The 13,016-nt window shown below is 45.8% G+C and overlaps 1 protein-coding gene across 1 annotated transcript in view; it reads right to left on the reverse strand.

Annotated features, from left to right (window-relative positions):
• The window catches only part of LOC115593872 (Krueppel-like factor 7), a 64,135-nt gene extending 51,133 nt beyond the window's left edge, over nucleotides 1–13,002 (reverse strand). Inside the window, exon 1 of the mRNA XM_030437544.1 lies at nucleotides 12,328–13,002. Within this exon, the coding sequence (XP_030293404.1) occupies nucleotides 12,328–12,354 (27 nt within the window). The 5' untranslated portion in view covers nucleotides 12,355–13,002. The remainder of the gene's footprint in view (nucleotides 1–12,327) is intronic.
• Nucleotides 13,003–13,016: the final 14 nt, after the last annotated feature.

Raw genomic sequence — 13,016 nt, forward strand, 5'->3', positions numbered from 1 at the left:
CTACTGGTTTTACGTTGCGATGAAGGTTTGAGCGCTCGTCACTGGTGCGCTGCAGCAGTCACAGTGTTTTGGAAACGTGTTGTTTTGGGAGTGACTGGCGGTCGACCTCTGTAGTCATCAGGTGTGAGGATGTGTTGTTTACATCCGGCTAGTTTCAGAGTCAGTCAGTAAGACAACATTTCACACTACTGATCTCTAAAAACATCCACTTTACAACATTAAACTCAACATTAAAGAAACATGGCAGTATCTCTGCTCATGGCTCCAAAGCGGCGGTCCTACGTCGCACTGTGATGTTGCACAATATCAGGTTTTCTCCACATGATCATTGTTGCTTAAAGAATTCATTATTATCGTAGACAAATATTAAATCTATCAGTCAGACAGATCTTTAACTGTGTTAATTGATCTTTATGGTACGTTACTATTCTGTATCCTGCTTCTACGACAGAGTGAACAAAAGTTTTATTTTTTAAGTATCGTCAGCAACGTCCTTGAAAGTTTAAATCCTGGCAAGCACAAGATGGCCGTCTCACAGTGTGACGAGAGCTACGACCTGCATCCAAGAACCAACCAATAAAAATGCAGCAGCAGCTTAATTGTTTTTTAACTGATTGATTGATTGTTAATTGCTGTTTTTTAGTTTCATGTCGCTCAGTGTGGCTCCTATAAACGTATCAGATCCCTGAAATCTCAAAGTCTGCAGGCGCCATCAGTGAAGTCAGAGGTGGAAACATTCTCAGCACCATTACTGACATGACTTCATACATGAACGCTGATCGTTACATGTTCAAAATGTTTAATAATCGTGTTCTTGAGGCAGCGTTAGTATGAATCTGAGCGTCACCTCCAGATGGTGTCAGTAGACTGTAGTAGTGAGGAGGCCTGTGAGGGTCGGAGCTGCAGTCTGCCTCGTCCTCTTCATCCTGCATCACACTCAAACAGTCCATCACGACTTGAACTGGATCCCAGTTCCTCCAGAACGGGTTGACAAAGTCGGTGCCAGGAGTTAAACAGGGACTCTTTTCTTCACAGATCTGGATCAGTGTGTAAGGACACTCCGGTCCTGAGGATTGATCTCATGATGAATCAAATCCAGCAGATTTCACAGACTTCATGATGCTACATGTGATCTGTTTGTGGTTCTGCATCACCTTCACTGCAGTCATTGTCCCGCTGATAAGCCGATGCATCGCTTCTTCCAGCAAACACACTTCAGTCCAAGTCTGAATCCACGGAAACCAGATCAAGGTCAGATCAACAGCTCAGCCACTCGGCACACACACACACACACACACATACACACACACACACACACACACACACACACACACACACACACACACACACACACACACACTGTGTGAGAGCTGCTGGCTCTCATTCACCCACATATTTGTAGTCGGCAGGCTTCAAATGTTTGGATATTGAACTTAACGGTGTCCAGGGTTGGATTCTGGTACCGTGACAAGAGGCTCAGCCGCTCGGCTCTGCTCTGCCTTCACCATATAAACGCTGCTGTGTCTCTATAAATAGCCATGAAGCCCTGGGGCAGGCCAGCCAGAGCAGGGCCGCCCAGCAAACACACAGAAAGAAAAAAAAGACACTGTGACACCACCAACAACTCTACAGCCCCTCCATCCTCCCTCCTCCCTCCTCCACCCCGCGCTGCTCTGCTGAATCCAGGGCAACCGAGTCTGTTAACCCTCCTCAGACTCTGCAGCAAATTAGCAACAAGTTAGCATGTTAGCTCACCTGGATGATGCAAAGTGGACCGGCTCATCATCCTCAGGCTGCAGGACAGGAACATCCTCCTTCTATCCACAACTACTGTACACAGAAGTAGTCGGAGTAAATATGATATTACATTTTATAATATAGTCACGATTCTCCAAAACCAGGATTCAATGCAACTTTTGATTTTAAAGGTTTGCAGCCGGACTCTCTGGACATGAAACTGTGAGTAACCTGCTGCGTGATTAGGCTAATTATTGGACAATCAGATCAGATAACCAGGCCGATAATTAACTTTTTCTGGTACTTTTGATACTTAAGTCAATTTAAAATCTGATATTTTAGACTTTTACTGAAGCGCTCTTCGACGGTCACTTTTACGTTGACCTCGGTAATATTTTGTCACGATAATATGACTTTTTTATTGCCTGCTAAAGGAATCTTTGAAGGAAGCCTGACTGCTGCTGTTTTTATCTGGGCCTTTTATAAAACGTTATATTTTCACCTCTGTGTGCAGCATCTGAAACACACAGATGGGTTTTTACATTTACTCGTAGGTAGTCGTATATTCTGACTTTGCACATCAAAGTTAAAATTCTCTTTTTATTTCATTGTGTCGTATCAAATGAATAAGATATACAGATTGCAGCTCTGTAGCAGAATCCAGAGTAATAAAAAGCACAGATCCGACGCTGCCTCCTCGCTGCTCTCAGACTTCCTGCTCCACATTAACTGTCAGTGATTCAGCCGACTGACTGACCCGAACACAACGCCACCCGCCACCGCTGACCCCTGTGACGGCCCTAACTCACCCGGTCCATTCCTCACAGTGTGTCCTCATACCCCACTCTCATTTATCTCCTCTGTCACACACACACACACACACACACACACAGTCAGGCAGCTAGCTGGCCAACACACCTGATACACAAACACACACACTGCTAGGTAGCATGTGGACGTCTCTGCAGGAGGATGCAGGAGGCTTTTCTCTTTAATGTCTCTGATTGAGGAACTGCAGCTCATTGTGTCGCTGCACGCGCCGTAAATTACTCTGAATGAGAGCGTCACGTGAAAAAGAAAATGGAAAAGTGCAGTGAGCCGGTTCGCTGCGACACCTCCTCACCACCTGGAAAACACTTACACTGAGGCTGATTAGAGCCCCGAGCTCAGGCAGCGAGGCGTGAGACTCCTGCAGGTCACACGAGCCTTTAAATTACATCCCTGGATCCTCCGGTGTCATTACAGACGATCAATTTATGGCATCAAACACGAGCTCCTCTCAGCGATCAGGTGTTGTGCTGGATTTTGTGGTGCAGCCACTTTCCCTCAAACAACCTCAAGTACTTCCACTTCAGGTACAGCCTTCAGATTACCCAAAATGCACTGCAAAAAGATCTGTGCTTCCTGAGATTCAAAATATGACAGTAATTATCTTGTTTAAAAATTCTTTGTTGGTTTCTATCTGTGAATATACGTAATAAAATAGGTAATAACTTCTGTAGTTTTCTACTTAAATTATTGATGATTGATTATTGTCTTGTTGACCTTCATTTCTTCAGTGTGGTAAAATTAAGAATTCCAAGAAAAGTAATTAAGAATTTTTTGTTCATTCGCTTACTGTATTGTAACGAGGCGGATCTCAACTGGTTTGATTTAGAAAACAGCATTTTCACCTTCGAACAATCATCACCGACAACTTATGTCCAGATTTTCTCACTGCACGGACAGATAATTTCACCAGGGCTGAGTTGTATTTTTCCTTGTATTCTTGTTTTCCTTTGTTGCGTTGAAATGTTGTCTGATAATCTGATAATTCTTACGATGGAGATTTCAACATTTTGTTGACAACAGCTGGTGTTTGATCGTCGGCCAACAAACGTCATTCTTGCATCAAAATTAAGAGCGAAGCTTTGAAGATGTCAGAATTCACTCTGAGGTGAAAAGACTGATGATTAAATCAAAGTCACGCACATAAAGAAGTAATTCAGCCGGAGCACAACACGTCGCGGTGCTGGGAACTAGTTTGATTCAGACGTGTGGGCGGACTGAACAACAGCAACACTGGAATCAGATTTTCCAGTAAAGACACAGTGACTGTTGCATGCTGGGAAACTTGTTTAGCAGAAGAAAAGTAGCAAGAAGTCAGACGGTGAGAGAGAAATGAATCATGTTTCAAAATCAAACATTTATGCTACGAGAATCATTTCATTTCATAAAAAGGACTTGAGTATGGAGTCAAACTGAGCGGCGAGGTGCTGCTCCTGGATTAAAGAGGCTCGACGGAACGACGTAAACTAGAACCCAGAGGACAAGAAAAATCAAGTTTAACTGGAAATCATTTATTGCACGCTTACTTCTTCTTCAGCAGACAGAATCTGAAATTTCAGGTTTGTGTCCTGAAACAACAACAAAGCAACAACAACACATGACAGAAGCTAACGCTAACTAATGGTTCAGTGTGATGGTTCAGTGTTATGGTTCGCTGTGATGGTTCAGTGTGATGGTTCAGTGTGATGGTTCAGTGTGATGGTTCACTGTGATGGTTCAGTGTGATGGTTCGCTGTGATGGTTCAGTGTGATGGTTCGCTGTGATGGTTCAGTGTGATCGTTCGCTGTGATGGTTCAGTGTGATGGTTCGCTGTGATGGTTCAGTGTGATGGTTCGGTGTGATGGTTCAGTGTGATGGTTCGGTGTGATGGTTCGCTGTGATGGTTCAGTGTGATGGTTCAGTGTGATGGTTCGGTGTGATGGTTCAGTGTGATGGTTCAGTGTGATGGTTCAGTGTGATGGTTCGCTGTGATGGTTCAGTGTGATGGTTCGCTGTGATGGTTCGGTGTGATGGTTCGGTGTGATGGTTCGCTGTGATGGTTCAGTGTGATGGTTCGCTGTGATGGTTCGCTGTGATGGTTCAGTGTGATGGTTCGCTGTGATGGTTCAGTGTGATGGTTCAGTGTGATGGTTCAGTGTGATGGTTCGCTGTGATGGTTCAGTGTGATGGTTCGCTGTGATGGTTCGGTGTGATGGTTCGGTGTGATGGTTCGCTGTGATGGTTCGGTGTGATGGTTCAGTGTGATGGTTCGCTGTGATGGTTCGCTGTGATGGTTCGCTGTGATGGTTCGCTGTGATGGTTCAGTGTGATGGTTCAGTGTGATGGTTCAGTGTGATGGTTCAGTGTGATGGTTCGCTGTGATGGTTCAGTGTGATGGTTCAGTGTGATGGTTCAGTGTGATGGTTCGCTGTGATGGTTCAGTGTGATGGTTCAGTGTGAGGGTTTCAGGTGATGGTTCGCTGTGATGGTTCACTGTATGGTTCAGTGTGATGGCTTCAAGTGTGATGGTTCGCTGTGATGGTTCGCTGTGATGGTTCAGTGTGATGGTTCAGTGTGATGGTTCGCTGTGATGGTTCAGTGTGATGGTTCAGTGTGATGGTTCACTGTGATGGTTCACTGTGATGGGTCAGTGTGATGGTTCAGTGTGATGGTTCACTGTGATGGTTCACTGTGATGGTTCAGTGTCATGGTTCGCTGTGATGGTTCGCTGTGATGGTTCGCGGTGATGGTTCGCGGTGATGGTTCACTGTGATGGTTCAGTGTGATGGTTCAGTGTGATGGTTCAGTGTGATGGTTCAGTGTGATGGTTCGCTGTGATGATTCAGTGTGATGGTTCAGTGTGATGGTTCACTGTGATGGTTCAGTGTGATGGTTCGCTGTGATGGTTCAGTGTGATGGTTCGCTGTGATGGTTCAGTGTGATGGTTCGGTGTGATGGTTCGGTGTGATGGTTCGGTGTGATGGTTCGCTGTGATGGTTCGGTGTGATGGTTCGGTGTGATGGTTCGGTGTGATGGTTCAGTGTGATGGTTCAGTGTGATGGTTCGCTGTGATGGTTCAGTGTGATGGTTCGCTGTGATGGTTCGGTGTGATGGTTCGGTGTGATGGTTCGCTGTGATGGTTCAGTGTGATGGTTCGCTGTGATGGTTCGCTGTGATGGTTCAGTGTGATGGTTCGCTGTGATGGTTCAGTGTGATGGTTCAGTGTGATGGTTCAGTGTGATGGTTCGCTGTGATGGTTCAGTGTGATGGTTCGGTGTGATGGTTCGGTGTGATGGTTCGGTGTGATGGTTCGCTGTGATGGTTCAGTGTGATGGTTCGGTGTGATGGTTCAGTGTGATGGTTCAGTGTGATGGTTCAGTGTGATGGTTCGCTGTGATGGTTCGCTGTGATGGTTCAGTGTGATGGTTCAGCTGTGATGGTTCAGGTGATGGTTCAGTGTGATGGTTCGCTGTGATGGTTTCACTGTGATGGTTCAGTGTGATGGTTCAGTGTGATGGTTCGCGGTGATGTTCGTGATGGTTCAGTGTGATGGTTCAGCTGTGATGGTTCGCTGTGATGGTTCAGTGTGATGGTTCAGTGTGATGGTCAGTGTGATGGTTCGCTGTGATGGTTCGCTGTGATGGTTCGCTGTGATGGTTCAGTTTGATGGTTCACTGTAATGGTTCAGTGTGATGGTTCAGTGTGATGGTTCAGTGTCATGGTTCACTGTGATGGTTCACTGTGATGGTTCGCTTTGATGGTTCAGTTTGATGGTTCAGTTTGATGGTTCACTGTGATGGTTCAGTGTGATGGTTCAGTGTGATGGTTCAGTGTGATAGTTCATTGTGATGGTTCATTGTGATGGTTCACTGTAATGGTTCAGTGTCATGGTTCAGTGTGATGGTTCAGTGTGATGGTTCAGTGTGATGGTTCGCTGTGATGGTTCAGTGTGATGGTTCAGTGTGATGGTTCAGTGTGATGGTTCACTGTGATGGTTCAGTGTGATGGTTCACTGTGATGGTTCAGTGTGATGGTTCAGTGTGATGGTTCGCTGTGATGGTTCACTGTGATGGTTCAGTGTGATGGTTCACTGTGATGGTTCACTGTGATGGTTCAGTGTGATGGTTCAGTTTGATGGTTCACTGTGATGGTTCAGTGTGATGGTTCGCTGTGATGGTTCAGTGTGATGGTTCAGTTTGATGGTTCAGTGTGATGGTTCGCTGTGATGGTTCGCTGTGATGGTTCGCTGTGATGGTTCGCTGTGATGGTTCGCTGTGATGGTTCAGTGTGATGGTTCGCTGTGATGGTTCGCTGTGATGGTTCGCTGTGATGGTTCAGTGTGATGGTTCACTGTGATGGTTAAGTGTGATGGTTCACTGTGATGGTTCAGTGTGATGGTTCACTGTGATGGTTCAGTGTGATGGTTCGCTGTGATGGTTCAGTGTGATGGTTCACTGTGATGGTTCGCTGTGATGGTTCAGTGTCATGGTTCAGTGTCATGGTTCAGTGTCATGGTTCAGTGTCATGGTTCAGTGTCATGGTTCACTGTGATGTAAGCTGTTATTTTATGATTCACTGATATTAATTGAAACCAACGGCTGCATCCAATCAGAAAACAGCGCTGGCTGTAAAAGTCAGGAGACTGTTCAGTTTTCAAAATGTGTAAATAATCAGCTGGAAGATGATGATGATGATCAGCAGCATCTCTGTGTGATCTATAAGTCCATTTATTCATCATTATATTAAGACGGCAGACAGAGGCAGTTACATAAAACTCAGCAGGAGACGGACCGACCGTAGAACTGAGTCTTTAAGTGCGAGGTGACATGCTGGCAACAATTGACCCGTCCACCCATCCATGTCACATTGACAACACAGTGTGTGTGTGTGTGTGTGTGTGTGTGTGTGTGAAGGAGGCAACACATCCACTATCTCAGAAGTTTGATCAAACTTTGTTCAGTGGAGTTAATCATTGCCTACTGACGAGCATCAACACCCTCTCTCTCCCTCTCTCGCTCTCTCTCTCTCACACACACACACACACACACACACACACACACACACACACACACACACACACACACACACACACACACACACACACACACCCCATCTCCCTCACACACACAGGCAGACTTTGTATTCAAGGGCTCTTTGCTACTGATGCCCTGCCCAGGAATGTACAGCTGACCCTGCTCTCACGTCTACAGCCCAGCTGATCCACCACACACACACACACACACACACACACACACTCACACACACACACGCACACACACACTACACACACACACACACACACACGGACGGAGCATGCTCAGTTGAGCCCCTGCGGTGCAGAATCAGTGCCCTGCTATCAGTTAGCTGCACTTCCAATAATGCTCGGCCTGAACTGTGACGGGAGGAAATTGATTTCCGCCCGCACGGTGTCCAAAACAGTTAACTAGGTCAAAGGTCAAAGTAAGAGACAGAATCAGAGAGTGTTTCTAAACTTCCAGATTAAGTGAGAACGAGGACGACAATGAATGTGGAGGAACACTTGAGCTGATTCCTGAGTCTGAACAGGTGACGGAGCTCCACATCATTTAAAGTAACAGCTCACAACATTAGCAGAGAGTAAATAAACGTCTGGCTCGCTGCTATCGACTGACGGATGAGTCGTTAAGTGAGCTCATTGTTCTCTTTATAGTTCACAGAGCTTTTAGAGACACTTTGTCAGACAGCGTCTGTTCCGCAGCTCTTTATAAGGAAACATGTTTCTGATGATCAGGAGAACGTCTGGCTGTTTGCATCGAGCTCTGAGAGAAAGTGTGTCACCTTCAACTTACATACAGGACGTTACTGAAGCTACGGGCCTCCTGATCACAACAGAACAGAAGACTTGTGTAGCAAGGCATCATGGGAGTTGTTGTCTTCTATCATTACTGATGAAAATCTATCTGATGTGACTCAGACGAGGTTTTATTGACGTTATATTTAGTCCTGGTCTCTATCTTTTTTTATTTTATTTTATCTTATTCTATTTTTCTCTTCGACCTCGTTCTGCTTCTGTTTGTTATCATTTGTTCCCTCGTGCTGCTGTATCAATCTGAGTTTGTCATCCTGGGGATCAATAATCATCTTAACAGTTTAGTTTTGAGTTCATGTGACCTTGCTGCTCCGATACGCGTCACATTGCATTGTCGATACTGCGACGATATATCGTGCAACTCACAGAATAAAGAGCGAGATTCTGTCTATTAGACCAAATTCTAACATATTTTAACTCTGCACCTTAAAGTTGTGCTGCTTCCTGTAAAAGGAGGATAAAACTTCTCCTTCTCACGATGTTTGCAGTGACTGACGCAGGTTTTAAATGTGTCTCAGCTTCAGATATCTGCACATAACTTTATTCACAAACCTTTAAAACAGCGACACCAGCGCTAACTGTGTGTGTTCAGCTCAACACTTCCTGCAGATTCACTGTCTGGCAGGTGAAGTGTGACTCAGTGTTCATGTGCATTTCCTGAGTTAGTGACTGGCTGCACACGTCATTAAGGCCCCTGCTGTGTCTAATGGATTCACTGCAGCTAATTATACTTTGTACAGGTGAAAGTTGAGCGGATGAGCGCTGCTGGATGTGTTTCTACTTTTAAAACAGCTGAGTGATGCGCGAGTCGTCTTCCTCGGTCACGAGGCTGCAGACGGATCTATGGGTTCCCACTTTCAGCTAAAAGCTCTTTATTGAGCAGAGCGGTCACGTGTTCGCCCCGGGGCCCAAACTTTGACCCTCAGACAGATTTTTACAGAAGAGACAAACTGGGTGCTGCCAACTCGCTAGCTGAGCTCATCCACCTTTACCTGGAGGTGGAGCGGTCACAAGAGGATTCCAGTTGAACCAGCTGTATGAACTGTGACGTGAGCCATCAGGATAACTTTCTGACCCGATGTAACGTCCTGTCCTTCTGTTTTCAGTCGGCTCCATTCTCAGTTCTTGTCGGTCACTTTTGCCAGTTATCGGCCTGAAACTGGAGCATCGGCTCATTTTGGTTTCACACCACTAATGAGATTATTTTAACTTCCACAGCCGCTCTGCCTCTGACTGGGTCTGTATCGCAGTCTCAGCCTCACAGTGTTCAACATCACACAACCGTCAGATTCACATGTGCACATTTGAGATAAAGGAGAAGAGGAGGGTCAGGACAAGACAGAGTTTATCTATAATGGATTCACATATCTTAGGTTGGGGTAGGTTCACAGAGTTTAATCTGCAGGTAAGGACCGAACAGAGAGGCCTCCACGCCTGCAGCCTCGTTAGACCGATGTGTTTCCTGAAACACCGTCACGTGCAGCCTGTCAACAACGACATCAGCTCGTCACAGGCTGCAGACTATGTTTACCTCAAAGGAATTACAGAAAATCAATTTTGATGATCAAGTACTTGTTGAAAAGGTACTTAAATCTCTTCAAATGTAAGGATCCGATACCCTTCACTGTCAATCCAACAGTAACTTTCAAGATTAATTGATTCATTATTCTCTCTTGACATCTTCACATGTCTTTTGTTGTTAAACCAACAGTCCAAAACACAAAGACTCTTCATTTACTGTCAGAAACGACGAAGAAAAGCAGCAAATTCGTCACTTTTCAGAAGCTTCACCTTCATAAACCTTCTGAGGCTCACGGAGAGAAAAAATCTGAAGATGTCAAAAAGCTTCAGCAGCACTTCTGTTGTCACACCGAACAGTTTCAGCTTGTTTCACATATTTACTGATCAGCTATCTAAATAGTTTTCTATAAATGTATCTGCACAAACTCGACATCTTCCCAAATATCTTCTCACAGTTAACACGAGACACACTCAGCTGGACAGCAGCAGTTCAGTGACACGAGTGGTTAAAAGTGAGACTCATCTTGTATTGATTGTTTAATTCCTTCTATCTGAACTTGTGCATCAACCTGGGATCCAGAAAATGTGTTTTTGACTGCTTGCTGGTATTTTATTTGAACAATAAATCGATAAATTAAACTATAACCAACAGACTAATCTGTAATAACAGAGTGGTGTCAGTGGAGTTCATGTCTGTGTCGAGGCCCAACAGTCTCCTTTAATCCAATGAAGTCTTATCAAACATCAGGCCTGATGGTCTCCAATCAACTGTTAACCATAATTTAATCTCACCAGATCTGTATCACTCATAAACACCAGACCACTCAATGAAAACGTTGGAGGAAGTTCTTTCTCTCAAGTGAGAAAAAAGTCTTGGACCCGTCCCGTGTTCTGGTTCTGGACCAAAAGCAGCTAATTACCACACATAGTCAGGTTTGTTGTTTGTAGCAGGGTTACAACATCTTTACAAAGTCCAAATCAAGCAACATGCAGCAGCTTGTATACATAAAGAAAAATATGAGTTCACTAGAATCAATTGATATTGTGTTCGGTGAATTTATTCTACCTGTGTCAGCTTTAACTGAGCTAACCCGACGGACAGAAACAACCTGGAGCGCTTTATCCAAACGTCCAGCACTTTTCAAACATGAAAACAACATTAAAATTCAAGTGTTTTTAAGGTGTTAGCGGCTGTAAGGAGACCGCTGTGTGTCCAGCAGTCAGTTACTTTAACTCACTAACGCGGGGAAGTTATGTAACGTAATTAAAGTTACCTACGTACGGTCGTGATTCCAATCTAAACCACAACGTCCTGAACCAAAATATGAGTGTACGACAAAGATCAGCCTGATAAATATCATTTTGGGAGTCAGTGGCAATCATCAGTCGTTTTGACCAAAGTTTAATTTAAGTTTCGTTAAAATCTGTTCAACACTTTTAGTGAAATCTACCTGACAAACCAACCAAACAACCATCAGACACAGGTGAGGTTATTATGGTCTGTTGTAGGCCTCGTTAATCAGGATTGCATCACACGTCTTCAGTTCAAGTTTCCCTCAACGCCTCACTAAAACAGGAAGTGATGTCACCAATTACAAAATATTGAGCAGAAATGTAGTAAAAACATAAAAACAGCTCAGAGTGAAACCGCAGAGTTCATAAAAATCAATCCAACAAACTGTCAGCGCTCAGTCTCAACACACATCACAGGTCAGAGTTCAAGACTTTAACGAGGAACCTGGACGATGTGGATCAAACTGTGAGCCGCCTCCATCATCCGCCATGAAAACAGTCAGACTAACAGATGTGGAGCTGCAGAGTGATCAGCCGCCACATTCACATTCACTTCACTGTGTGTGTGTGTGTGTGTGTGTGTGTGTGTGTGTGTGTGTGCAGGCAGTGCACCTGGCTGCTTCCCATCAGGCCTGTGTGTGTGTGTGTGTGTGTGTGTGTGTGTGTGTGTGTGTGTGTGTGTGTTGAGAGGAGGCTGCTGGCCCTTTAAAAGCTAAGATGGTGTCCTATGAGCTGCAGGTTCTGCCTTCTGTTTCCTTCCTGCCTCTCAGAGATCACAGAGCATTTCACATTGAACCTGAACTAACCTCTCACACACACACACACACACACACACCCTCTCTCTCTCTCTCTCTCTCTCACACACACACACACACACACACACACACACAGAGGTTTTCCATATTAAATGACAGTGCTGTCAGCTGATGTTCTTGCAGCAGTGAGGTTACAGAACTCCACTAATTGCAGAATAAACTGTGAATGCACACACATACACACACACTGACATTCACATTTGGCACATGACAGCTCTGCCTGCTGTGTGCACGCGGATCATCCACACGCACGCACGCACGCACGCACGTCTCCTCTCGTTCATTGACCAATAAGCTGCACTTACTTTCTTGTTACGGGTCTCCGTGTGCATCTCGGTTGCCGGAGCGGTGCAGCGGCGGAGGGGTGGAGCAGCGGGAGCAGGAGGGGGTCGGTCGGGGCTTTGGGTGTAGCTCAGTGAGGGCTGTGAGGGAGACAGGAGGGCTTGTGGGGGCTGGATTTCCACCTTTACAGTAAACAGTCGGGGTATAAAACACGCTCGCTGCCTCTTCAGTGTCTCTGTTCAGTTCATGTCCGCAGCGTCGAAGGCTCCTCTGCTCCCCCCGACACACAGCCAGTCTCTCTGCGTCTCTGCCTCTCTCTGACGGCGTGTTGTTGCCGTGTATTCAAGGGCTGGGCTCTCTCTCTCTGCCTTTTCCTCCTCCGCCTCTCCCTGCTTGTGACCCCACCCTGCGTCCCCACCCCTCATCTCTCTGTCAGTCAGGAGCTGCGCAGCCCTGCAGAGGAGCCGAGCTGCCGGCGATCCGACACCGGCTGCAGGCGGGAGAGGAGGAGAGCGGAGGAGCTGCAGCACTAATGCACGGGAGATCATTCAAATGCATGCAAACCTGTTCTCCTGCTGCACATATCTCCATCTATTAATGCCATGCAGCGGCAGCGGCAGCGGCGGCGGAGGCTCAGAGATGGTGGAGAGAAGCGCCCATGTCACCTTACTGACGTCAGCCAGCAGGCTAATTGAGGACACTTGAGCTGGGA

Source organism: Sparus aurata, chromosome 13 (genome assembly GCF_900880675.1).
Source record: "Sparus aurata chromosome 13, fSpaAur1.1, whole genome shotgun sequence".
Classification (NCBI taxonomy): Eukaryota; Metazoa; Chordata; class Actinopteri; order Spariformes; family Sparidae; genus Sparus; species Sparus aurata.